This window comes from Plutella xylostella, chromosome 5 (genome assembly GCF_932276165.1).
Source record: "Plutella xylostella chromosome 5, ilPluXylo3.1, whole genome shotgun sequence".
Taxonomy (NCBI): domain Eukaryota; kingdom Metazoa; phylum Arthropoda; class Insecta; order Lepidoptera; family Plutellidae; genus Plutella; species Plutella xylostella.
Genome location: NC_063985.1, coordinates 9929295 through 9955318, shown reverse-complemented (window position 1 = coordinate 9955318; position 26024 = coordinate 9929295). Strand labels below are relative to the sequence as shown.

The window sequence follows — 26024 nt, the reverse complement described above, 5'->3', positions numbered from 1 at the left end:
TATCATTCAATATAGTGAATTCTGTCTGCTTGTGTTATATGAATTAAATGATAATCATTTAGAGTTCAACAGGGCAATAGGGTAATGCTCTGTACAGACTCACAAACAAGATAGTGATTCACAAACTTAAAAACAATTAAATAATATTCACAAGAGCAATCATACTTTCTTACTGGTAAAGTTTACTAACTACATTAAAAAAGCCATTATTTACAAAAAATCTAACGTAATAGCAACAACAATCTACCTATAGGTATTTTAAAATAACATTCTGGTAAAGACTCGCACACATAATCCATTATTATACTGGGTAATCACATTTTTTATTTCGGTACGACAGTCAGCTTTTCCATACATCCGGTGGTCTTAACGTATAAATGCAATTTTATTGGCCTTAAATATAATGTATCTACGTATTTTATACAAATATATAAGTGCATAGAAACAGTCAATATCACAGCCTTTTGATTGTTCTATAATTACATTATTAATAAGACAGATTTATATTAGGTAAGAGCTGATATAATGCTGCACCACGCACGATTGTAATCCCCGAAAGGGGTAGTCATGGGTGACTTGCAAGTTGCAAGCGAGCCACCCGCTTTTCGCCGTACATTTGTACTTACGTGATACGTCACAAAATTCACTCAAGGTACACATCTAGGTACTATTGTACTTAAATTCCTTATTTCTAAAGACTCAAGCAATTTAATACTTACTTATTAAAAAAGTATATAATTCATTTTATTATTTTTTGATATTATAGAAAAACCTAATAAGTAGGTACATAAGGCGAATCGTAAACGATTAAGACCCTGTATTTGACGTCAACGACAACCATTATCTCATACAGTAATTAAAAATACGCTAAATAAGTTATCGTCATAAACGAAATAACAAACTCTTTACGTTCTTCTTATCTTGCTTAACAATTAAACGTGTGATTTATTTTATTATTAACTAGACTATACAGCTCATAAACATCTTATTTGCGATACCAATGGGAATGTGAATTAAAAATGACACCATATTTTATACCATTAATGGCCATAGGCACCATAATATACGTCCCAAAATAACCTCACTTTGCACATCTCAATAATTTAAAGCAACCACTTAAAGAAAAAAAAAAAAAAAACACGCACTCACTAATGTACTCCCATGCGGGGTAGGCAGAGGTGCATTGCTGCACCCATTTTTCGCCAGAGTGTTATGTTAGTCCCAATGTAATAGGGGGCGGGCCTATTGCCATTTTACGGGCACATCCAAGACCCGAGAACAAATATCTGCCCCAGCCGGGAATCGAACCCGGGACCATCGGCTCAGTAGTCAGGGTCACTAACCACTACGCCATTCGGTAGAAAAAAACTATTATCTTTTACCGGTTACAAAATAACCGTACTTTACCGACTTATCAATAAGTACCTGTCTCTACTCGGAAACGATCGATTATTATCAAAGCATTCCCCGAAATCTCTCCACTGAAAATCCACGGAAAATCTCAAGACATCGCAACTTCATCCACTAGGGCCTTAGAATTTCTCTCTTTGCACCAAGTGTAAAGCATATCCGGCACCCACATAAGCAGAAACAAAACAATAAACGCGTTTTGTGCGGTCAAACAGATCAGGTAGCTGCCAGTGTAGTCTCGGATCCAGCCCAGGAACCAGTAGGAGGGGGGGATCAGGAAACACATCACCAGCATTCCCAAGCCGACAGCTGAAGGCACTTGGTCTATTCGGACACTCTCCGAAATGGCCAAGTTTCGGCTTACAATAAGCGAGCTGCGGCCGACTCCGTATAGACAGGACAGTATTATCAGAATTGACATGTCTGTCTGGAACGCTAGAACTGAAAGAAAAGGTCCGTTAGTACAAATTAAGGGATTTACTTTAAAGGACCAAATTATTTTAGTCGTATTTTCAACGAATAATCCAGTTTGCTATGATGAAAAAGAATTCAGTTTAGGTTAAAAGCATGTTGGACATCAACACTTAAATGATTGGATCTCATAGAATATTGTCAGTAAAATGATAGTGCGTAAAAACATGTAACATTATTGCACCACTTTATATTATATTTGCAAAGCGTGATCGTTTAAGGAAAAAAATTGACGTAATCGACATGTTAGTAAAAATCTGATAATATTATCTCAATAAATGTCGACCTTGCCATTGTTAAGACAAGCTAATATGATAACTGATAGATAGTAGGTAGAATTTGTATATCCAAGCCACAAAACTGTGGAAAAATTATGTTGTGTTGCATGAAAATAATCAAAATGACAAAATCATAACAGTTTAGTAACTATATTGACATTTTAACAAATGAAATAAAACATCAGGCAAAAAGATGACGTTCATACATATGTAAAAACCCAGACAGATATTGAAAGCCAAAGCCATATCCAAGCCACAAAACTGTGGAAAAATTATGTTGTGTTGCATGAAAATAATCAAAATGACAAAATCATAACAGTTTAGTATATTGACATTTTAACAAATGAAATAAAACATCAGGCAAAAATATGACGTTCGTAAAAACCCAGACAGATATTGAAACATATGTAAAAACCCAGGCAGATAAGATTATAATCTCTTGATCGGCCATATGATATGGATATTCAGTTAAATAGTTTGAGTAGCCATGGCTGATTATGAGTCGGACAGAAGCAAGTCGATACTTCACTGACTTCTTGTGATTCAGATTGTGTATTCTTTAAGTAATTATCATAATATCTGCATAGTGATAAACCAACATTGATACTATAGCTCTTTACTAATATTCTTCAAATTCATTATTAAACGGTTGTGTGCACTCTAGTCGGTTATTTGAAGGAAATCTTACTCAACTTGTAGGTATCTGTTTTCCACTCTATATTCCTTTACCTGTTCGTGTACCAATATAATAAAATAAAAATTTAATGAAAAATTGGTAGAAATAAAAATAAAACTTACTTTGTCTCACTACCAGTAGCCAGACGCTTGACACGAGCAGCACCCAGCGTGCCCTGATCTGGTACTTGTCTTGGAAGATGGGCACTATCAGCCTTCCAGCTATATCAGCTATGGCGATAGCCGACATACACACAGCTGTTTGGTGCTTTGTCATATGTGCCACTTTCTGGAGAAGAAAAAACGGGAGTTAGTAATGGTGTTGGGTGATGTGATTTTCTTTGCAAAACATTGCCGAGGTAGAATTTTAGAGAATAATGCAGATTGCTTATTGATAATTGAAAATTACTGCCCATAGAACATGAAGCATTAGTGGCTTCGTTAGTTAAAACCTAGAAACGCACAGCTATTATTGAACTCTTAAGTACAATACGGACTTAATAATTAAATTTTATCTTAAAACACTGTCTTAATTTTATTATCCGACGAAGTCACAGCTAGCTACCAGATTTTAATATCGTTTAAAATGTCAACGATAAAAACGATCAATTTATTAATTTGATAACGTCCATCAAAATGATCATCTCTACTTCAATCTATGCTATTGCATATTGACACAAAAATGCATTCGCGGAAAATACCTCAGTCTTGTAACTTTTGTAGCCAACTGAGATAAATTTAGATTACGAAATGAAGTCTATTGTCATGCATTTCATTCATGCATAATGAATTAATTAGGTTTCATATTATGATGATAAAGACAGGATACAAAATATCTAATTAATCAAGGTTTGTGAAACCAAACTTTTTTTCTGATACCAGCTTCGTAGGGTCTTTGATTTGGCTGGCTTGTATGATAGCGGGCAGTCGTACTAGAGTACAGAAGTAGCCTGAAACACCCTCCAAATAAGCAGACTGGTAGCTAGGCAGGTAGGTATGTGAGCATGAATGTAATTTTTTTTAGGTACTCTTGGAAATTGAAAATATCCAGCAGTGAATGTCTGTTACTTAACTGATGATGGAGATTATGATAAACAATTATGATGATGGTTGCATACCTGTAAAAAGAAGGGGTAGATCAAACTGAAATTGTTGATGGAGACACCGAATATAGCGATTCCGACGATGATATTGACGAAGCGGAAACTGGACAAGAGAGAGATGTCGAAGAGGTCGTACATTTTCTGCCATATTGTCTTATCACCGGCAGGGGTAGCCTTGTGTGACGTATTATTTCCTGAAATCAAAATTAGAGAGATCTTTTTTCATTACGTACTTTCGAATATACATACAGTTGTAAATTTGTAAATAAAATATACCTTCTGCTACGGTAAAGGAAATAACTAGATAAATCTTGCATAATTATATTTTGCCACATTTACTATCTGTCTGCACAGTACAGTACAAAGTCGGATAAAGGTCATATTCCCGTTTACAGTTGCAGAAAAAATCACAGGCCATAAATAGGCTTACCGTTAGCGGTGATGTTTTTGCAAGTTTTTCCGTTCAGGTGTTTTTGACTCCAGAACACGTGTTTTGTGTTATCATTCTTATCCACAACTAGACCAGGTTCAGTGCTTCTTCTCTGCACATTGCTGTAGACCATTGTACCGGATTCGTTTCCAGAAGTAACACTGTTTTTGCGGTTTTGCAATAGTTGCATACTTTCATCAACCACTACGTCTTCCTCGACTTTCTTCATATGCCATTCGATTGGCTGCAGTAATAATGTTCCGCATATCTGTGAAGCAAACGAAGGTTTATGAGAGGTTAAGGTGTATCTTATCTCAGCCTCAAATAGGAACACACCAAAAGTACGCAATTCCATCGTCATTCAGCGGAAAATCAAATATACTCGTAATCTGTATTACCATTACCACAAAAAAAACATTGTTTAACGTGTTTTTAAAACCAAAATTTGACTTTATAAGGATTTTGACAGCGCTAAATATCTGTTATCCGAATACAAATTTATAATTTATTTTTCAATCAACCAAAGTTGCACTCGATTCGAAGGTATATCTTTTAAATAGTTATCAGAAATAGCATGTAGTATACTACACACAAAAGAGGACTTACGCCATTCAAACTCAGTCCACCCAGTATGATGCAAGCTCCTTGGAAGCCGTAATTGTCTAAAAGGTATCGGACCACATGAGGCATCAAACTTTGACCCACGCCCGTGCCAACATTAGCTAATCCCACGGCTCTACTTTTCTTCAGTTTGAAGTACAGATTTATCGAGACGAACGAAGAGTTTTGAATAAACCCTAATCCAAAACCTGTAAACATAATGGTGTTAATATCATGCATTACATAATAGTATAGTTTTTTTACAACTAATAATCATGATTTTAATATGTACCTACTTAACTATTTTCATAAAAACTTACATAAAATCAGATGGGGTTCTATATCTTACCTAAAAGTAATCCATAAGTTGCAACCAAATGCCAAAGACTCGTTGCAAAGCCACTGAAGAAGATTCCCAAAGTGCACATACACGCGCCAGTGACCGCCGTGAAGCGAGCTGACGTCAGCTTCAAAAGAACGCCTGCTATTGGTCCGCCGAAGTTTGACACAAATATCATAGTGCTCAGTACCAGAGCAGCCCCTTGAGTGTTGTAGCCCATCGCCTCTATTGCGTCTCCGTAGAGCAGGCCGAACAACGATAGCATGGATTGATTGAATACCTGTGAATTCACAGTCATTGTTTAGTCGGATTAAAGTGTTATGCGGGTTATATTATTTACATTTATATTTTATCTTGTTCTGAGTTGATACTATAATAATGATCATTATTGCTTTAACGGTTGTTTTCGGAAAATAATTGTTTTTGTAGGTGCAAACAGAAAAATATATAAAAATCTTGATTATGGAGTTAAAAGATTATTATCAATATACCCAACGCCTCATAGATACTATACTATCTACCTTTATACTATCTTTAATAGTAGGATATAATAACAATAAAAAAACATCACTGTTTTTTTATAATAATAAATTATGAACTCGTGCGTATCTATAAAAAAAAAAAACTTACATTAGATGTCGCTGTTCCTAAGAGCACCATCCAACCCCAACCTCCATCTGGCGGAATAAGTTTAACCCGTTTTTGGGTCTTAACTTGAGGTAGCATTGGGCCCTTTCCAGAAGTCATGATGCTTTAATAACGTTCTTTTTTGTGGAAATATTTTATCACACCCGATAACGCATTTGAAATGATGTAAACATATTGCCGATATCTGTAACAAAAGTATAATGTTATATTAATTTCGTCAGTTTTTTTCCGTGTTATGTGCCCAATTATAATTATAATATGAATGTATCTAGATACAAATACAGGGTTTATAAAGCTCAACTTTGCCGCAATAATCGTCAGGTATCCGTGTATTGCTATGTATACTACAGCGACCATGCCACCGGGTGATGTAGAGATTCATAATAGAATAATACACAGGAGGATACTGAGCTAGGTATGCACATATAATGGCAAACGTATGTATAGTAACCAATATACATTATACAGCCAAATTGTACCCTGAGGCTACACCTTACACCTGCTTACGCGCTTACTAGGTATTCTAGTAATAACAAACGGTGTAAAAATTACTAGGTTTTATCACAAAATGGTAATGATTAATGTAATTTGATTTAATATTAATGTATGAAATACGTATACTGATTTAATTGAGCATATTGCTACCATCAAGCTTATTCCTGGCTCAACTAGAGATACCTGAGATATAAAGTTATCAACTCAAATATACGACACCAATTTCTAAAAAACGCCTCGGCGGGAGTTTTTGTTACAAAAACTGTAATACGGAAATTGTTTGTAATAGATTAGCCAATAGATTGCACGATTATGTAATAGCTTATCGTACGAACCTTCATAACAGTTGCTGATAAAGAAGGTATTTTCTAATTACATACCTGAAACGTATGAATGTGGGTGGTTTCACAATTTCATTTTTATGTAAAAGTACCTACAGTTAAAAATATTTTTGGGCTTTTATTATTGTTCTTATTGTTATTATTATCATAGTAACTGTATTTTTCAATACCGACACTAAAATTACATATTTCAAAATGTCTACCTGTAAGTGATATATCAGGTAAGATACGTGTAAGATAATATTTCGAATAAACACAATATATCGATCTACAATCAATGAACATTGAAGCGATAAACATCAAACAACTTACTGCAGGACGATTCAATAGGGGTTTTACCAACATGTTTTTTTGTATGTACGGCACAGTCTATTCATCAAATATTCCTAATGATTATCCTTGTCAGCTTTGTATTGTATCTCAAGTAATTATTTCGCTTTCTTCCATTATTCACTCGTTGTACTCTACACTCTGACATACACTGACGAGCAATGAACAAGTTCCAGTAACATATGGAACTTCAATGGCTGGTTGGCTTTTTCATTGCTCGCGAGTGGATCTTTCCTGATGAAAAACCTCTCTATACTAGTAATTAATCTAAATAAATATTAAAAAGGAGAAACCGACTGACATATCAACGCACAACCTAAACGGCTAAACGAAGGCGTTTGAAATTTGGAAGGGACGTAGCTTAGGTACTGTAGCGTAGAGGTGTAGGTGTCTACTAAGAAAGGAATTCCCAATATTCCCAGGGGAACAGGAATTCACTTTATCATAAATGTTCATCATAACCAACTAATACATTTGTGGTTTGATAAGACGCCCTGACTCCTGACCAATTGTACGTTTCCAATAAATAGGTATCTATACTCTTAGGAGGAGTTTCCCTAAAATTTACGTAAGATCTCGTAAGTCCCCGGTTACTCAGAATGCAGTTTCTTGCAACTAGTGAGTCAGCACGATAATAACTGTATATAGCATGACTTCTTATGTATATTCGCACACTTCGGACCCAGGTCTCATGTACAATTGTACATTATGTACCTATTAACTCAGTTATACTGGTCATATAAACGTCACTTTACTGTTGTTGTGAGTCACAAACACAGGTGATCTTGTTTAGATAATATTTAGCATATACGAATACGAGTAGGTATATACCCGAAGTAGTCGCTCAAGGTTAAGTATTATGTGATTTTATGTTTTGAACCGGTTAGTAATCCTTTGTTTTGCGTTAGTTACGTCTTAACAAAACAAGTACAACAACATTATTAATTTTAATATTGATTTATATAGGTCACTATCACATTTATAGAGTAAATACAGTTTTTTTACCCGACTGCCGAAGGAGGAGGGTAATGTTTTTCGATTGTATGTTTGTATGTATGTATGTATGTATGTATGTATGTATGTATGTATGTATGTATGTTTGTTTGTCTGTTTCTTTGTTCCCCCCTGTAGCCACACAATGTATGTACCTATCTAAGTAACATTCAGCTAAATGGTGAACCCTCTGCTGGTCCTCGCCTACGATACCTTTCATTAACATTGGGACTGGTTTTCATCTTTTTAGCGTGCAGTCGGGTTTTTTTTTATAATTATATATTTTTAAGTAGGTACCTGATACCAACAAATATCCTTCCTACTGTCCTATAAATGTGAAAGTATGAATGGATGGGTGTTTGTTATAGTTCACTGAATGGCTTGAGTGAGCTGAAATCCGGAATTTCCATGGTAAAACATTTTAAAGCCCTAAAGATTTCTGACCCCTCCACAATACAATAAAATTGTTGTTTGCTGGATGAGAAAGTCGAGTACATGTGAGTACATAGTTTTGATGGCTGGAGGGATCTATATTCAGCTGATTGGGATTAAATATTCCAAAGGTTGTCTTTAAAAAAATACTTTAAACAATAAGACAGCCCTTTATGTAAGTACCTATGTGTTAGTGTATAATTTATGCAACCTATTTTTGTTGTGTACAAATAAAGAACATTCTATTTATGTATGTAACGACAATGTAAGTACTTCCTTGCATGGTAGGTAGAATTTTTCATATAAGTATATAATGAATAAGTATATAAAATATATTCTATAAACGGTTAAAATTTTAATATAAAATAATACACACAAATAATGTGAACCTTGAACTTTTGAACACGTGTTGACAATAACATCATATCCAATGTAGAGATAATAATAAAATTATTCCATCTAATCAAAACAACTCTGATACCATAAACACATTATTATTTAGAACTGATTAAGTACTGAATAATATTTAAAATACCTCTACATCTATATTATAATTATTTTACTCTTATTGTTAACGAATTGCATAATTTATTTTACATAATATTTTTATGGGTATTTTTAACCATCTCGAACTTTACACATAATTTTTAATCACAAAACACTCTTACCTCAAAACATGATATAACAATTATATCAATCACTGAATATAATTTTCAATTCACTGCAATTCTCACTGAATTCACTGCCGGTTCAAAGTTAGCGCTATGCGTAGTCTCTGTGACGTAGCTCGATTCAATCCGGTCACCTGATTGGTCAATATTAGTACGTCCGAATGCCTCGCTTGTCCGCGAATAAATAAGGTTCATTGACAACGCGAGTCAAGACTCGGGTTTTTATCAACAAGCTCTCGATAAAAAAGTGCTAAGTACATAAACAGTTTGATGTCGATGCGCTAGGGATAGTAATGAAAACGCTTATCTACGGAAAAGTAGGTAATTTGATAGTAATATAGTAAAACTTACAAAGTAAAGTGTTTTGGTTTGCATGCCGGACATTGCTTATTTAATAGGTTTTGTTTAGTGGCGGCCCTATCGCGAACTTGTTTTGAAAACGATTTTCGGATTCAAAATGTTATTGAATTTACTTAGACTTTGCGAAACGCAAAACAATTTTTTAATCATGTCAAAATCTAGACTTATTGATGTGGCTCTCAATCATTTGTTTTTTTTTTTCATTCATAATTATGTCACATGCTCACCTCAATGAGAAAACAGGATTCCAAAAGCTCATTTGTTTTTATGAATCTCGTGTTCCACTTACGATGCTACCTCATGATGTACGGTCAGCTGCATAAGTCGTTATACACTTCTGTACCTTGTCAAACTGACGAACCGTCAATATTTCAATGAATTGATAGGCGGTTTGCGATTGACAAGGTACAAAAGTGTATAGCTACTTATGCAGCTGACTGTAGTTGACTGTACATATTTAATACACTTTTTTACCAATGCTTGGATCTTTGATCATTAATACACAATCTTGTCACTTATAAATACAACACTAAAAACTGCCCGTATATGGCTTACTACTTCTACTGAAATAATTCTTTTCAATTACACAAAAAACAACTTTTTTTATTTATTTATTTAATAACTTAAAACCTATCATTACAGCTACTCCAAAGCGATAGGCAAGCAAACAGTTTTAAGTTAAAATTAAACCCTATATCTTATTATTTATAACAAAACACAGCACGTATGAACAATTCCTATTGAATTCGACCAGAGAACAGTGAAACAAATCCAACCCCTCCGCTACAATGTTGAGCGCGCGCAGAGCGAGGGGGCCTTCCGCAGCAGTAGGTTGGTCCTCGCCGCCGGCTCCGCCAGCAGCCTCGGCCGCCGCCGCCGCCGCCGCCGCCGCTCAACGTACCAGTCATAGTTACTTAAGTTAACTTATCCAGGTCATAGTTTAAAAAGATATTATTAATGGGATCTGTTTTGACTCTGTAGGTACATCCATAGTAAAAAAACGACTTCTTGTGTAAGTGTAGTTACTTAAATTTTTCTCTGTTTTTTTTTTCTCTACAAGGTGCATGTGTATTGGACGTGAACTTAAAGATATCGTACAGATTAAATAGTTTAATCTTATCGATATTGAATATTACTTTAAAGATAAAGAAACATTTCGTCGCAGTCGTAGAACAGTGACGGATCTGATTTTTTTCGATTTTCGGATTATTGCAGATTCGTCTTTAAAATTTCATAATTTACCAATACAGCAAAAAAAAAAAAAAAATTGTTTATAATAAGTGAAATACAGAGTCGAACACTGGCGGTTTTGATTTTTTCGCGTAGAACATGGGCGCTTGTGACGTCCCGTCAATGTTCTGCGGTGAACCTCACCCCCCGCGACCCGCTCCCGCGCGACGGTTTGTTTGTTCTGTCAGTGTTCTATGTAGGAGCACATGGAACACGTAATGAGTACTTAAAATGTTTGTTTGCTATAATTATTATTTAAAAAGTTCTGTTTTCCAAGTAAATATTATTTTTATACTTCTCTCATAGAACAAAGACGGACTCTTAAATCCGTCGTTATTCTTGGGACTTTGTTTAAAAAAATAAAAGCCCTAGTTTTCGCTAAAATCATTGAGAAGTTAGTTTTAATTAGGAACGGTGTTTTAAAAAAGCAATATTGTTTGTTTGCTAAATTTAGTGACAGTATTTCAAATGCGACTATGTTCTATGACCTAACTATTGGTGTTTTGTATAAACCGTCATTGTTCTATGGATAAGTGGTAGACGTATGTAGATAACCGTCGTTATTCTTCGGGATTATTTTAGGATATGTCGTTGTTCTTTCATAATATTACGTATTTTCAATGGAAAATAAATAAATTTATGATTTTTAAGTATGTTTTTGCTAATTTATTATGTTTTTAAAACTATGTGCTAAAAAACAATGTAAAATTATGTAAGTTTTTTTTTTCATCACCTCTACCGCCAGAGGCAGTGACGATGGGAGCACGGTACCATGCGGGTAGGTTTGGAATTATGTTTTTCCAGCCATTCGCATGAGTTACCAAACATACAAACCAAGTCAGTCGCAGAATCCACATCAAACATGAAATTTCTGTATTAACAGCTACCGTTACATCAACTGCAAAGGGAAAGGCCTAGCATCAACCGAATACTGGTGATTGTCAAACAGCTGAGAATAATGACCATCGCGAAGCAGTTTTAGAGGATCCCTACATGGCTCCTGTTAAGATGACAGCAATTTCCTTCATTGACTGCTTACAATCAGTAAACTCTCTGTTTCTAGGGGTGAATGGCATCGCCGGGGAGTCAACGTGATCGGGCAGCAGTGAATTTACTGTTTGCGGGCAGTAAATAATTAAGAAAATTGGTATCATCTTATCCGTAGCTATGTATGAATCATCTCGAACTTCTTGGCGATGATCATTTTCCTCAGCTGTTTCACAATCACCAGCATTCGATTGATACTGGGGCTTTCCCTCTTAAAAATAGGTGAGCCCACTTTATTCATGTATTAATTTCAGGAAAAATTCCCCGTAAATTCTGTAATTCTCGCATTATACTTATTTCTCCATAAAAAAGGGTGAGAAATCCGACCTCGGAAACTATAGACCCGTTAGCTTGACATCACACATGTATAAATAATTCACAATCGCATCCGTTCTCTGCTGAACTAACATCAACCACCAGAACAAGCCAGTTTCCGACCTAGTTATTCTACCGCGAACGATCTACACACGCTCATTCAGATTATTGAAAAGTTCATTGAGCTTAACACACCAGTTAACCTTGCATTTATTAATTATACCAAAGGTTTCGACAGTAACTACCACCAAGCAATACTTTCCACCCTTAAAACCACAAAATTCATCCAAACTACATAGTCAAACTCGTTGGTACTATCTACATAAACAGCTCAGCCAACGTGAAATTGGAAAAACCTGGTACTGGTCCAACGTTTCCGATTGAAAAGGGTGTCATGCAAGGCGACCCACGCTGTACACGCTTTACAATTTTCCTCAAAGAGGTCTTCAAGAAGTTGACACAGTCCTCGGAGGACAAGGACATCATTTTCGGAAGTAAAAAATAGTCAAACTCGGTTTTGCGGACGTTATTGCCCTATTCTCCCACTCAACGCCCGAGCTCCAACAAATGTTGCGAGAGCTATCCACGGCAAGCCTTGAAGTTGGACTAAAGATGAACCGTTCGACGACAACAGACATGACCAACAGCACGAAACGTAGGGTTGAGGTAGATAGGCAGGAAATACAATATGTCAATGAGTAATTTATTTGGGCGAGATAGCGTCCTTCGTCGTGGGTGCTAAGACCGCCAAACTGAAGTGAGACTGGGCGGCGCACGTCTGTCCTATGCAGCCGGATAGGTAGGGTAAAAATGCCACCAAATGGGTAGTCGATAACGGCCGCCGGCACAGGGGCAGACCCAGAAGAAGATGACGGGATAACCTAGACGTGTTAAGTAGGAACTGGAATGAGGAGGCCATGGACAGGGATAGCTGGAAGACCCAGGAAGAGACCTTTGCCCAGCAATGGGTCACAATTGAGTTGGGAAACTCCGTCACATATTCTCCTCGGCCATCGCTGATCACAGAAGAAGACTTTTATCACCAGAGCCTGAAGACAAAAGTCTTCTTCAACCAGTGCATCTTGCTAGTGATGACGTATGGGGCAGATAGGTGGGCACTGACGGTAGTACTGGTCCACCGATGTAAAGTCGCTCAGCGTGCTATGCTTGGGGTTTCTCTGATGGATCGTATCAGAAATGACGATATCCGTCAGAGGACTAAGGTTACCGACTTAGCTGTCAAAATATGCAAGCTGAAGTGGCAGTGGGCTGGCTATATCTGCCGAAGAACCGATAACCGTTGGGATCGACGAATTCTCGAGTCACAAACAGGGACAACCGTAGGCTGGTAGCCAGTAGTGGCTGGATGAGGAAGGCCGAGGACCGAGTGTTGTGGCGCTCCTTGGGAGAGGCCTATGTTTAGCATTGGATGATTATTGACTGATGCTGGGACACAATGGGGTCTTCAAAAAATATTTTATAAAATAATTGTAATTTTTTAAAAAAATTAGGACCTAAACAAAAAATAATATAGCGCAATCAGCACCTTTCTAAATAGGTTCTTTAAAGATCCGTCTTTCAAATTTCCATAAATTCCCTAAAACAACGACGAAAAGTGTAATACGCCATTAGATACGCAATAAAAGTCCGTAAAAAAACGACGTATCATATAATGCGACATAGTAGGATGCATAGAACAATGACCTATCTGATTTTTCAGGAAACTTAGACTTATTACAGATTAATTATACAGGCTATATTGCAAAAGTCCATTCGTATAATAATCTGACCAAATTTCAAATGAATTGCTTCAGCCGTTTTCATTTTATCGAACAAAACGTTGTTTAAAAACTTTAACTGGCTCTCCTGTAAAGTTGCTGTTTTGCAGATCCGTCGTTGTTCTACGACTGCGACGATTTTATTTGACAGACTGACAACAACTACAAAAAAAATAACTTCAGTGGTAGAAAAGTTAAAGTTTCTGGTTATGGTGAATCTTAATTAAAACGTAAGTAAGATTTCTTGTCATTCACATGTTTGTTTTTTCGACATTATCATTATAGTTTGACTTTCTTTGTATTAACGACAATTGAGCGATAGTAACTAAATATTTAGTAATCTGTTCTTGTGGTTCTGCCCAACATTAAATATGATTAGCTATGTTGTATAATTATTATGGTAAGGGCCAAGACGAAGGGTGGCGAAAGGGTTACACGAGATCAAAGACACAGGTAAATACACGAGCAAGATAGAAAGAGACGTGGATATTGTACATGACACGTAAGAGTGAAGTCTTACAAGGGGATAGCTATTTCAAGTCGATAAGACGGAGATAAACTGACGTAATTTCGAATAGCCGGAAGCCGCACATTATGTAAGGACCTGTATACACAATTTTCTATTCTTAGGATCTACATACTAGGTACTTATAACCGAAGTCTTATATGTATTGTGTTTAATAAAAGACGATCGGATGTTGCAGTAGTTAGGTTACTAGTAAGGTACATACATACTGTTGTGTCGTGGTTCCCGGGTTCGATGCCGACCGGGTTACATATTACTTTTTACGATTCGCCCGTGTACATTACGTAGTAAGACTGTTTGTGTTTAAACTTCCCTAATTTAAAAATAATCATCTAATCAAAAATATTTGACGACCGAATGGCGTAGTGGTTAGTGACCTGACTACTGAGCCGATGGTCCCGGGTTCGATTCCCGGCTGGGACAGATATTTGTTTAAACACATATATTTGTTCTCGGTTTTTGTCTTGGATGTGCCCGTTAAATGGCAATAGGCCCGCCCCCTATTACATTGGGACTAACATAACACTCTGGCGAAATGTGGGTGCAGCAATGCACCTCTGCCTACCCCGCAAGGGAGTACATTAGTACAAGGCGTGAGTGCGTGTGTATCTAATCAAAAAAATATAAGGTTAAGTGCCAATTTCTCCGTAGTCGGTTATCAAACCGACAGGGATTGATTTATAAATTAAACGTCATCTCCATATACATTCATGACAGATGTGTCAAAAGTCAACCACTACTGGTTATGCTCATAACCGACTATGGAGAAATTGGCACGTCAATTGTGTTTTTAAAGTTATGGTTTGGAATATTTTTAATTAACTCCATTTAATTTGTTAATCATTACGTAATTTGGTCATGTAATAATGATAATACAATTAAAACCTCATCATTCATTCTATGAAAGGCTAGTTTGATGATCATTAGCAATGCGGAAAAGAATCACATGCAGTGGTTATAAAACGTATTATTGTTTGCAAATAATGAAGTTATTATGTCTGTGACAATGAAAACAGTACAATGTTTAGTTGCCATGAACTTTGCACAGCCTAATGAAATAGTGCAGATGTATATCAACCGGAAAACACTGACTCATAGTTATGTAGAAAATAGTTGTAGTATTTAGTTTATAGTCCATAATAAAAACACGTAAGTACATTACAGTATGTACTTAATCACTATTGAGTTTAATCGATATCTAGTACGAATCATTCCCGAAACCACTTTCCATGAGTCTATTTGAAATTATATACATATGTGTTTGTATATAGGTATAAGCTGTATAAATTCTGTTCTTGTGTACAAAAACAAAGAATATTCTATCTATCTATCTATATCATAGAGCCCAGGTAGCCGATAGTGGCTGGATAGGGAAGACCGAGTGCCTTACATAGTTTTGTGACGCTGCTTGAGAGATGCATAGCAACGATGATGATGATAATCATCAATAGGGCTTTATTAATTTCGAAAATCCTGAACACTTTCTTAAAAGTTTTTTCTAGAAATCTAGCAGCAATGCTTTTTCTACTGTTTTCTTTGTAATGTAAAAATGTAATCACGTTAGTTCTATTCTTCTATAGTTTATTCTGACGTTCCAGAAATCATGGAGCTTATTTGTGCCAGAGAGAAAGTATTCGTCAGCGTTTCCGTAACAAAACTAATAAAAACTCTTTCAAGAAGCCATTCCCGAAGTGTGTACACAGCATTATCCTAAGAAGCGGGAGGAGGGTAGCCGGCACGACGAAGAAAGGGACGTACCCCGTGACAAGGCTCAAATTAACGGGAGCGCTCGGCACCAAATTTACATGGGTATGTATACTTCGCATCCAGATACTCCTCGCAAATGGATTTAGTGGCTCAAATAGTTTCGGAACTCCGAATAGGAGACCGCTCGGCAGTCTAGACTGCATAAAGGATGGTTCGCGTAATTAAAGAAGCGCTCCGAGAAAACGCCATTCCGGAAACCAACTGCTGCGCCCGCCATTGTAGGGATTAGATTAGGGATAGATAACAGCGATGACTTCATAATTAGGTCAACGAACGACGCAACCCCCAATTTTTATAAGCCCCCATATCTTTGGGGCGAATTAATTAAAATTAATGCCACCCTGTTGCCCGGTATCTTTCGTTTCATTTCCTCGGGAATAAAGTTTGCGAACGATCATGAGCAAAGTTTAGTCAACGTTTAGCATTTTCGTGTAACGGACCGGCGATACACGGGGCGGGCGCGGGGGCGGGGAGAAACCGATAAAGTAACTTACACTTGTTATCTGCTACTAACAAGCTCTGTTGCAGAGGTTTCGCCAATTCGGTCGGAAATCATAAACCGTTGAAATTGGGAAACTTTTAAAGGGAAGTTTCTTCCGTAATTTTCGCATTAGGGCGGAGAGAATGAGGCTGTACTCGGTGGGTTTGCGCCGGACCGGATCGGCCCGGTAACGTATGGCAGCGCACAAAGCTTAGCTGGGAATTCGATTCACTTAATGCCACTAATCCGCCCTGCGGCGCACAAATGGCGGAGCGGGCATTAGGAAAGGCCACATGCAATTTGCAGTAGGTGATTGATGATGTCGTAATTTCAGAATGCACCTGCGAGGGTGATATAGAGGACACAATAGGATAACTGCAGCGGAAGTGTTCCTGGTCGGGGCAATCAATTACCTGCCGACGCGGGACCGACACGTCTCGTCGGTCCACATTTTTGTGCAAACTCTTATTGTGTGCCAATAGAAAACTGGACTGCTGATGTTTTCTATGTTTAGAATTTTCTTTTAAATAGTGTAAAGAATTGATGTTAGATGGTTGTTTATAATCAATTATAAATCAATGGAAATGTAAACATTAGGAACTTCACGCAAACAAGGTATATCAGTATAGTAATGAGAAACGTTTATTTGTATGTCCTTTAATGACGCTATGTAGCACGAATGAAAGAATAACATTCCTCTTATAATATAATCAAAAACTAAATAAATATAATATAATACCAGTTACCATTCCGTTCGCAAACCAAACCCGCACACTTAACTACATATTTCCGTTCATAAACATCCTACTATACATACATGTAACTATACTGTAAGTACTAATAAGAAACGATAAGCTAAATAACCTCCAATGATAAAATAATTTAACAATGAAAAAAAAGAGAGCACTAACGTTTTGGGGGCTGACAGAATTTGATGAAAAATTGTTAATTGTAAAGCCATTAAATTATTTTAATTGTATCCATAGTCTGACACACACACACACACACATAATCAATTTATGTCAACACTCCCTTTCCCATCGTTTGTTAAAAACCAGCAAAAGAGATCAGCATTAGCATTTCAATCAAGCCCATCACTCCACAGCAACAAGACACCGGCAAAGCGGCAGTTCTTAAAAAAGCGATAAGCTCAAAAAGAATAGCTCCACTTTATTCGTAAATAAATCGTAGACAAGTCCGGAATATAGTGCGGCGGAGCGTAGCGGAGGTTCCGGAAGGTACGGACCGGAAGTCGGATGGTGTAAGATAAAGAGAACATTTCCTTTGCCACGTCTTGGGAGATTTAGCAACATTCCACGTAGCTCTTTTAATGTTGCGTTCACAATATATTCACGGATAGTTTTTGCGCCTGTTGGGTGCCTGGTTTATGGCGGCTACGTTGGCTCGGTATCTTTTCATGAATTGTTCTTTTTTGCGTATGTGATTTAAGTAATTCATTATTGTAATAATCTGCATCCAACACGGCTACGGTTGGTTATAGGCCTTGCCCAAAAACACCTGTTCGCCGCCTAATGTTTGCGGGTTTCATAAGTAACTAATTAAGTAGTATTTTTGTAGGAATATACATATTACGTAATGATTTAAGATGCATTATTTATTATTTCTGTGTTATTATCTTGAGGTTCCCAGGTGTCAGCTACCTCCCAGCTTCATAAGGTTCGTTGTAGCAGGCTGTGGATGCATGTAGGTACCATTAGAAGTGATGATAGATTCAGTTTGATCGGTATATCGATGCGATAGTCAATTACGTAGCTCTTAGCCGAACAAATCAAATTTGTACCCCCTTTACGATCGAGATACGTTCAAGGGTTCCCTAAGCTTACTTACTAAGAGCCAATTCTGCTACTGAGTAAACTGAATACACCTTGACACCTAATCCTTCCTAAGTAATTCTTCTTTTAGGCAACAACTAGCCTGAAAAATAAGATGAAAGTTCTTATATTTAAATAGGTAGCTATATCGGTTTCGTACATTGTGGTCATAGAACAACGCGGACTATGATTGTGGTAGTCGAATCAACAAAAACAGCTGCAATGTCATCTTTATGTATAATCGATGTTAGCCGAGCATTACATGTAACGCTCGCGGTTGATCCATCGGCTGTCGTTTTTTCGCGCGACACAAAAGCGCGCGCAGTGCTCGTTTGGTTGAGTTCACGTGCCGTCCACACTGTTGACGCTAACTTACTCGTAATGTTACATTACACGTTACACTCGTCTGGACCTGGCTTTAGTGGAATAGTTCTCTGACCACCACACATGGCCTGTACTAATCGATCGGGAGATTACTAATAAAGCGTTTTCGGGGTTGGTAATTTTCCTCCTATTTCGTGTCCTTCAGAGTCCTTCTGTACCTTCTGTTTAGTATTAACTAAGAAATATGTACCTATATCTATTCTTGTGTACAAATAAAGAATATTCTATCTATCTATCTATCTATATATGTTTATATTTTATCACTTTTCTAGAATAGAATAGAATAGAATAGAATAGAATAGAAATCATTTATTTGACACACAGCAAAAAAAATGAAAAAACAAAAATACAGTAACTTTCAAAAACAGCTAAGTACTTATATATAAAGAACTTAAGTAATAATTAAATCAAACAAAAAAAAAATATATGTACCAGTACAAAACATTGGACAATATGCTGCGTGTCAAAAAGGCACATCCACTCAGCTATTGCTGCGCCTTAGAGGAACTCGAAGGACACAGCACTGGTGTTTCAGTGGATGCCCAGCGTGACGCATTAAACAAATACAAATAATATTGACAAAAAAACAGTTATTGCGCGAGCGACGCCGCAGCGTGATCACGTGTACTCCTGAAAACGGGACGTCGTCGCACGCGCACAGGTGCCAAATAGATATAACAAAATAGAAACAGAATAATTAAAAAAACAAAACAAGACTTGACAATAACCTGTGATGCATTATTAATGGTGAGTGTGTGACAGATAATATCTTATAGGACTAAACCACTTTGCTATATACCTACCTACTTAGTTTAAACAAATACATACATATTGTGTACCTAGTGTGAAATTAAAATGTGAGTGAGTATAGTATAGTATGCCTATGTGTGAGTGTAATATGGGAAAAGTGTGTGTGTGTGTACCTAAGAATGAAATGACATATAAATATATTTTTAATTTACAGACTACCTAAGGAGACAGTATTTATTATACAAATACATAAATAAAACCATTAGTTTGTATATATTATTGCACATGCCATCGCCGTGTTCAAGCAGATCCAGGAACAATGGAAATCCTACCTTACGCACTGAGGATAAGGTCGTGGTAAGTGCAATTTTATAAAATAGATTTTTGCATTGCTAATAAATACGACTTAAAACGATACTTAAAAGAATTAATTGTTTTCATTTGCACACACAGAAAAGGTAGTGCTTATATAGCTATTTTACTTTGTATCTTGTTTACTATTATGTATGCTACTAATACACTTGCGAGCAATGGAACAGTACCACTCACAAAAAGACACCAATCGACATATTTTTTTCAATTTAAATGAATTAACAAAAACGTAAGAAAATACCTATTATTACGTTTTTAGTTCGTAATATTCGAATTCGCTGAATTGTCAATGAATCCTATAGAAATACATAAAAGCCAATCAGTAGTAGTAGTGACGAGAAAATACGACACGTCGTTTGCTGCAACCTCATGTGGTCCGCTGCCAATTTGCACCTTTATGCTACTTTTCGAAGCGCATTTGTTTCGGAACAAACATTCACTCTCAAAGAGCTGCAAGCATATTTACAAGCGACGTCGTCCAGTCAAACAGGTGCTGTGTTTCACAACTTTTTCAAAAGAAAACTTTGTAGACGACTGCAAGAACAATATCTGACTTCTTTTTACTCTTTTCGTAGCCTCTATTCAAATAGGAGGGAAGGATTTTATCGGGATAGCGCTGAATTATTTACTGCAGGATATGAAGATCAGAGTCGTCGTTGCTTCTTAGCTTTGAAAGAATGTTCTTAAAGTTGGTATTTTTTCTCCGCCGTGAGTTGCGTTCGTTGGCACATCCACGTTTGAGGTTTGCGGCATGCTGTATTGAAAACTTTGAATTCAATTGTTTTTAAATACCTTAGTTAGAATCAATCCGGTGTAAAGTTTCTTAGTGTTTATTTAAATGTATTTATGACACAAGAATCACTTCTGTACTTCTAGTAAGATTTTGCAATTTACATTATCGAAAAAAGTTACGTTTTTTATGTCACATTAAAGGAGTCAAAATTGTCGTGATGGTTTCCGCTGGCGGCAACACCTTTGTATGCGAGAAAACGTAAACTTTTATAGTTTTCGACCAACTATCAAACCTGTACCAGGCTACAGCTATGTTTCATTATCGCGCGTCAATAGTCGACACTGTGATTCGGCCGACAGTGATGGTCAATATACTTGTCTATTTGGCCCCACACAATGAAGTGTTTACGGATGGATGGCAGAAGTTTAAATGTGAATGTCTCAATTTGCGAGCCTGCGGCCGATGCACGGGTTCTTTATCGACATCGATTAACGCGTTTAATGCGTGTTCAATCACAGCGCCGTATGTATATATAGTGACGTTTATCTACGTCGATAGCGAACCCGTGTAGCTGCAGCTGATTAATAAATCGTGGTTTATAATATTATTATTTTGAACTCTTGTATACCTACTTACCGGCATTCTTTGTAGCGTACTTAATAGTCATTGTTCCTTAGATATTTTTTCTCATCTGATACTTTCCAAATTTCATTGTTCTAGGTGAGGTTCTAGGTTAATAGAAAATAACCTATGAATTTATAATTTAAAAGTGCGCGTAAAATAACACTTTTTACATCTTAAATGGTTGTATCTTTTTTATGTACATATGTATACCCTACTAATGATTAAATTGGCTTAAGATTTTAAATGTAATCGACGCACTTTCCAGCAAACACAATCAATTTTGGCGAAAACATCGGTGACAATGGCAATACAAAATGTGGTCAGTCGGCAGTGTGTTCTGATGAAATCACAATTTCCAATGAACGAGTATCAAATTGGCCGACCACTGAATTGCCTGTATTTTGTTCAATGTAATAGCCAAGTGAACTTATATTGCATAACACAATAGTCGCATTTTATAGTTCCGGGATAAAAAGTAGCCTGTATTCTTTCTCAGGGTCTAGACCATACGTATACCAAATTTCATTCAAATCCGTTTAGTAGTTTTGGCGTGAAAGAGTAACTGACAGACAGACAGACACAGTTACTTTCGCTTTTATAATATTAGTTAGGATTTGACGTTATGATGTTATTAACGCTAAAACAATACATAGAATGGAATGTAACTTTATTATTTATACACCACTTTAAAGTAGACTTTCAAAAATATACTAATAGATTAGAAACAATGTACTAACACGTACCTACAATACATACATTTTGGTTCAGAGGTTCAAAATTACGTATATATTAATTTTAATAGATACCCATATCGTTATACAGTATTCAACTCTGAAAACCAGTACAGCTACATAGCAACCAGTATATGTACATTTACTATACAGTATTATGTTCAATTTATATTCAGAGTGGAGTGAAATATAGCGCAGCCACAACGCAAGCTGTGCACTTAGAAGCTACAAAATATAGCTGTGTAAATGCTATGTAAGATTTTATACTGCAATGTTGATTGTGATAGACTCTCAAAAACAGTCTAAAGTTTACTTTGTGAAAAGACACGTCACCATAAAATGTACTTAATACATGATACACCAGTGATAAACGTAACTACCACCTTTTACTTTTGGCTGTTATTTATGTTTAAATAACAGAATCCTTTTGAATCTAAAAAGTATATACCAAAAAAATAAAACTGAAAGCGGAAATCATTACCGCCCAGCGCTTATCATTCATTACACTGGCAATCTTATAAACGTGTTAATTAAAAGTACATAAAAACTGAAACAATACAATATCAGTAGCGACCACGATTGCCGCAAAGTTGAGCCTTTCTGGCGTCGAACAATGGACTGAGTAATATTTCCTCCCTTGCCGCCTTGCTGAATGAACTGGCCACAATACCGGCAACTTCATAGCCCGTTTCTTAGAACACTGATTGAAGGATAAAGGCTCAAACTCGGAGTTTTCGGGTTGGAAAATAACAATATTTCAGTTTTTTATGGAATTATTTCATATAAATTATCAAATTAGTATATTTTTTATGGTGAGTTTAGGGCCTTTAACCCGCCAGTGGTGACGTCAATTTGACTTACATCGTTGGTGACGCCGGTCTCACGCACCGGGATTTTCAAACTTATTTTTTTTACATAATTAACTACACATGCTACCCAAAATTAGTTTTATTTTAAAGATAAGTATTTGTTTGACAATAAAACAAAGCATTATCATAAATCACGGCTCGTTTATTAGTCCTTTCACGATGGTACTTAGAACACTTAATATTTAGAGAAATTTTCACCTATCATCTTAAAAAATTAAAAATACAACAATGATGTAATTGTTTATAACTAAATCTGCCTTTTATAGTTTTATAACACTACGAACTTCATAAGAAATAACAAAAATTGTTATACTTCTACCAAAAAAAATATTAAAAAATACACTAAAAGTCATTGTTCCTCCACAGCCAAACAGTCTATGCAAGACGGCACTATAAATGTTCGTGACACAAATATTTCTTACATTTTGTGACAAATGTATTTTGTTATTCTGTTTATTTCACCATCCACATTCATAACATTGACCATTTCTTGAAGGTCCAGCTGTCTCCGTCTTCATTTTCAAGGACATGCTGAAACTAGCTGATATTACTATAAAAACTTGTTGAAATCTATAAAGTACTTATATTTGTATATATACCTACAAAACTATTAAAAATAGTTCAATCATGAAAAATATAATAACAAAACAAAAATGTAGTAAAGAAAAATAAAAAAATAAATGAAAAATTTAAAAAATACCTTTAAATTTGACTTACATAGTCGGTGACCCCGGTCTCACGCACCGGGTTGGCGCCAAAACTCCGAAACCTGCGCACGAGTCATCGTCGCGGGGTGGACTGACGATGGGGAATGGGAAATGAGGCAGCTACCCGAAATCACAACAAAAATCGATGGCTAATAAGAAAGTTATTCGACTTTTTCAAACCACCCGGTCTCACAGACATATACGTCACCACTGGCGGGTTAATACATTTAATGCATACATTATATTATAATAATAATTTTATGCTATATGTTGTAATATGTTGTATTGATAACGTACCTACCTATTTGTATATTTTGCCCGTTGTTTGGATGGTGTTTTCTCGCAATGTGTGTTGAAAAACACCGTGTGTAATACTGTGCGGAAGGTTATTAAAGTCGCGTAGCTGTCCATTTTCACTCCTCTGAGTGTCGTGCATACACTATGGTAACTCATACACAATGTAGAAACTTACATTAGTATTTTATATGAAAGATAGCTATAAAAAACTGCATTAATATCTTCTACCTTTATTTGTTGTTCCCAGATATATCTCCTTGAAATGGAAAAGTCCATTGATGGCGACAAAAGTGTGCAGTTCCCGAAGTTTTTAAGGTAAATCGAAAACAGAGAAGGAATTGAAATTTACAATGAATGAGTGTCAGGTGGTGTATTGTTTTTACTAATCTTTATTTCAATATGTAGAATTTTATGTTTTGAATTTGTGATCCTATATTTTGTTATTTTTTATCTGATTATTTGAAGTATAATTGCAAATGATATAAGATCTACAGTAATCTACACCCCATTTAAATACCTAATTGTAATTTATTACCTTTTACTGAAAAATAACTATATTTTCTATTTACTTCATTAAGGTTATTGAGCTTGTTTGTTGTGTCTAGCTTCGTAGAATAAACAAAAGTGTGAAACCAAATGCTTTTATTAGTGACTGTATATTATGTATACTTACACTGTATGTATTTTTACAAAGAAATCCAGTGCTAGAAAGCTACCCTTATGAAATGGATTACACTATGCCCAAGCATGCAATGAAATACACGGATTCCCTACTTTATTTCCAATTCAAAAGTCTAAGAGGACCAGTTGGTAACTTCAAGTGCACCGATATAATCCAAGTTAGGAGACGTTACCTTATTGCTTTATAAAACTATAACAATCCCTAACAGAGTCGAGTGCAGTTAGAAATATGTAGTTCGCTAGAACTTTCCAAAGCAGGGCTGGATTTAGCTTGAATACTAAACTTAAAAGAGAAACCTAAAAAACCTCTTCTTTCGGCTGGATAAAGACTAAAGGTAAATTGGCGGCGGCTTACGTGGTTAAATTTGTAATCAAGGATCACTATAGGTACCTGCCGAATGAATTCCATTGAAATAGTATAGTGTTTTAGCAAAAGTTGTTCTGAATTACGAGGTGAGGGGTGATCATTTCGATTTCCTTATCCAAAAATAATAAAAGTGGAACTAAATATTATTAGCGTCATCTAGGTATCGTTCGACTCTATGGGCTGTTCTGTTGTCGAAGTACTTAAAACGTATAATAAACCCCTTGCCACAACCCCTTCAGCCGCCGGCGAAACCACGCTACGTAACCAGTTACGTGGAAAAAAATATTTTTCTTACCACGAAACTAGTTACGTACAAAGTGTTTTTTTTTCTTCCTATGAAACTCCTTGCTCCGGCCCTGTCCAGCAAACATCCGCTGCAAGTTTACTGTCTGTGCTCCGGCGGAACCCTTACATCGATATTGGACACCCCACTTGACTACCAACTGAGACGCCTACTTCATAGCATTATCGACTTTTCTTCATAGCTATTTATGAGAACGATGCTGATTGGAATGCTTCGGTTGTAAAGAATACTTTACACCTACTCAATTTTTTCAAATTATCTTCCTGTTTATTGTCATTGTCAGGTGATAGGTAAATGTAACTGAAGCATGAATCGTAAGTTATTTTTCAGTACAAATACAAAGGCTTACGTTTGATGATAAAAAAATCCTTAGCCGCGGTTGCTGCTACTGTGTTGGGGTGAACAGAAGGAGCCTACCCAACATATCGATTGTAATTTATACATATATTTATAATATATCGGGTACACCACATGGGCATGGGAAATGGACAGTCAAAGAATGACGCTCACATCATCTTTTTACTACGTGATAAAGCGTAGACGCGTTCCAGTGTATTAATATTAGAATTCAAGAGCCACACAATTCTATTCATCACATACACGTATTAACCCTGTCTGATGCTGAGCAAACCGATACTAATACTGCCATATA

At 36.3% G+C, this 26024-nt stretch overlaps 2 protein-coding genes across 4 annotated transcripts; one reads left to right on the top strand and one right to left on the bottom strand.

Moving 5' to 3' along the window:
• Nucleotides 1–1368: 1368 nt before the first annotated feature.
• On the bottom strand, nucleotides 1369–9413 carry LOC105389409 (monocarboxylate transporter 12). Of its 2 annotated transcripts, XM_038112431.2 has the most exons (9): nucleotides 9218–9413; nucleotides 7217–7221; nucleotides 5938–6141; nucleotides 5317–5587; nucleotides 4974–5176; nucleotides 4368–4635; nucleotides 3953–4131; nucleotides 2958–3123; nucleotides 1369–1851 (listed from the first exon to the last, which is right to left on the bottom strand). In XM_038112431.2, the coding sequence occupies exons 3-9, from the start codon at nucleotides 6052–6054 to the stop codon at nucleotides 1502–1504; spliced, it is 1554 nt and encodes a 517-aa protein (XP_037968359.2). In that variant the 5' UTR covers nucleotides 6055–6141; nucleotides 7217–7221; nucleotides 9218–9413; the 3' UTR covers nucleotides 1369–1501. The 2 variants fall into 2 exon arrangements, with proteins under 2 accessions (XP_037968359.2, XP_011558814.3); XM_011560512.3 differs by lacking the exon at nucleotides 7217–7221 and having other exon boundaries at nucleotides 5938–6139; nucleotides 9215–9413.
• Nucleotides 9414–14103: 4690 nt separating this feature from the next.
• On the top strand, nucleotides 14104–24529 carry LOC125491473. 2 transcript variants are annotated; one of them, XR_007268327.1, is made up of 3 exons: nucleotides 14104–14177; nucleotides 16072–16282; nucleotides 24268–24529. XR_007268327.1 is itself a non-coding variant. In XM_048633542.1 (3 exons), the coding sequence occupies exons 1-3, from the start codon at nucleotides 14345–14347 to the stop codon at nucleotides 24337–24339; spliced, it is 339 nt and encodes a 112-aa protein (XP_048489499.1). In that variant the 5' UTR covers nucleotides 14319–14344; the 3' UTR covers nucleotides 24340–24529. The 2 variants fall into 2 exon arrangements, 1 of the variants encoding a protein (XP_048489499.1); XM_048633542.1 differs by lacking the exon at nucleotides 14104–14177 and adding an exon at nucleotides 14319–14400.
• Nucleotides 24530–26024: the final 1495 nt, after the last annotated feature.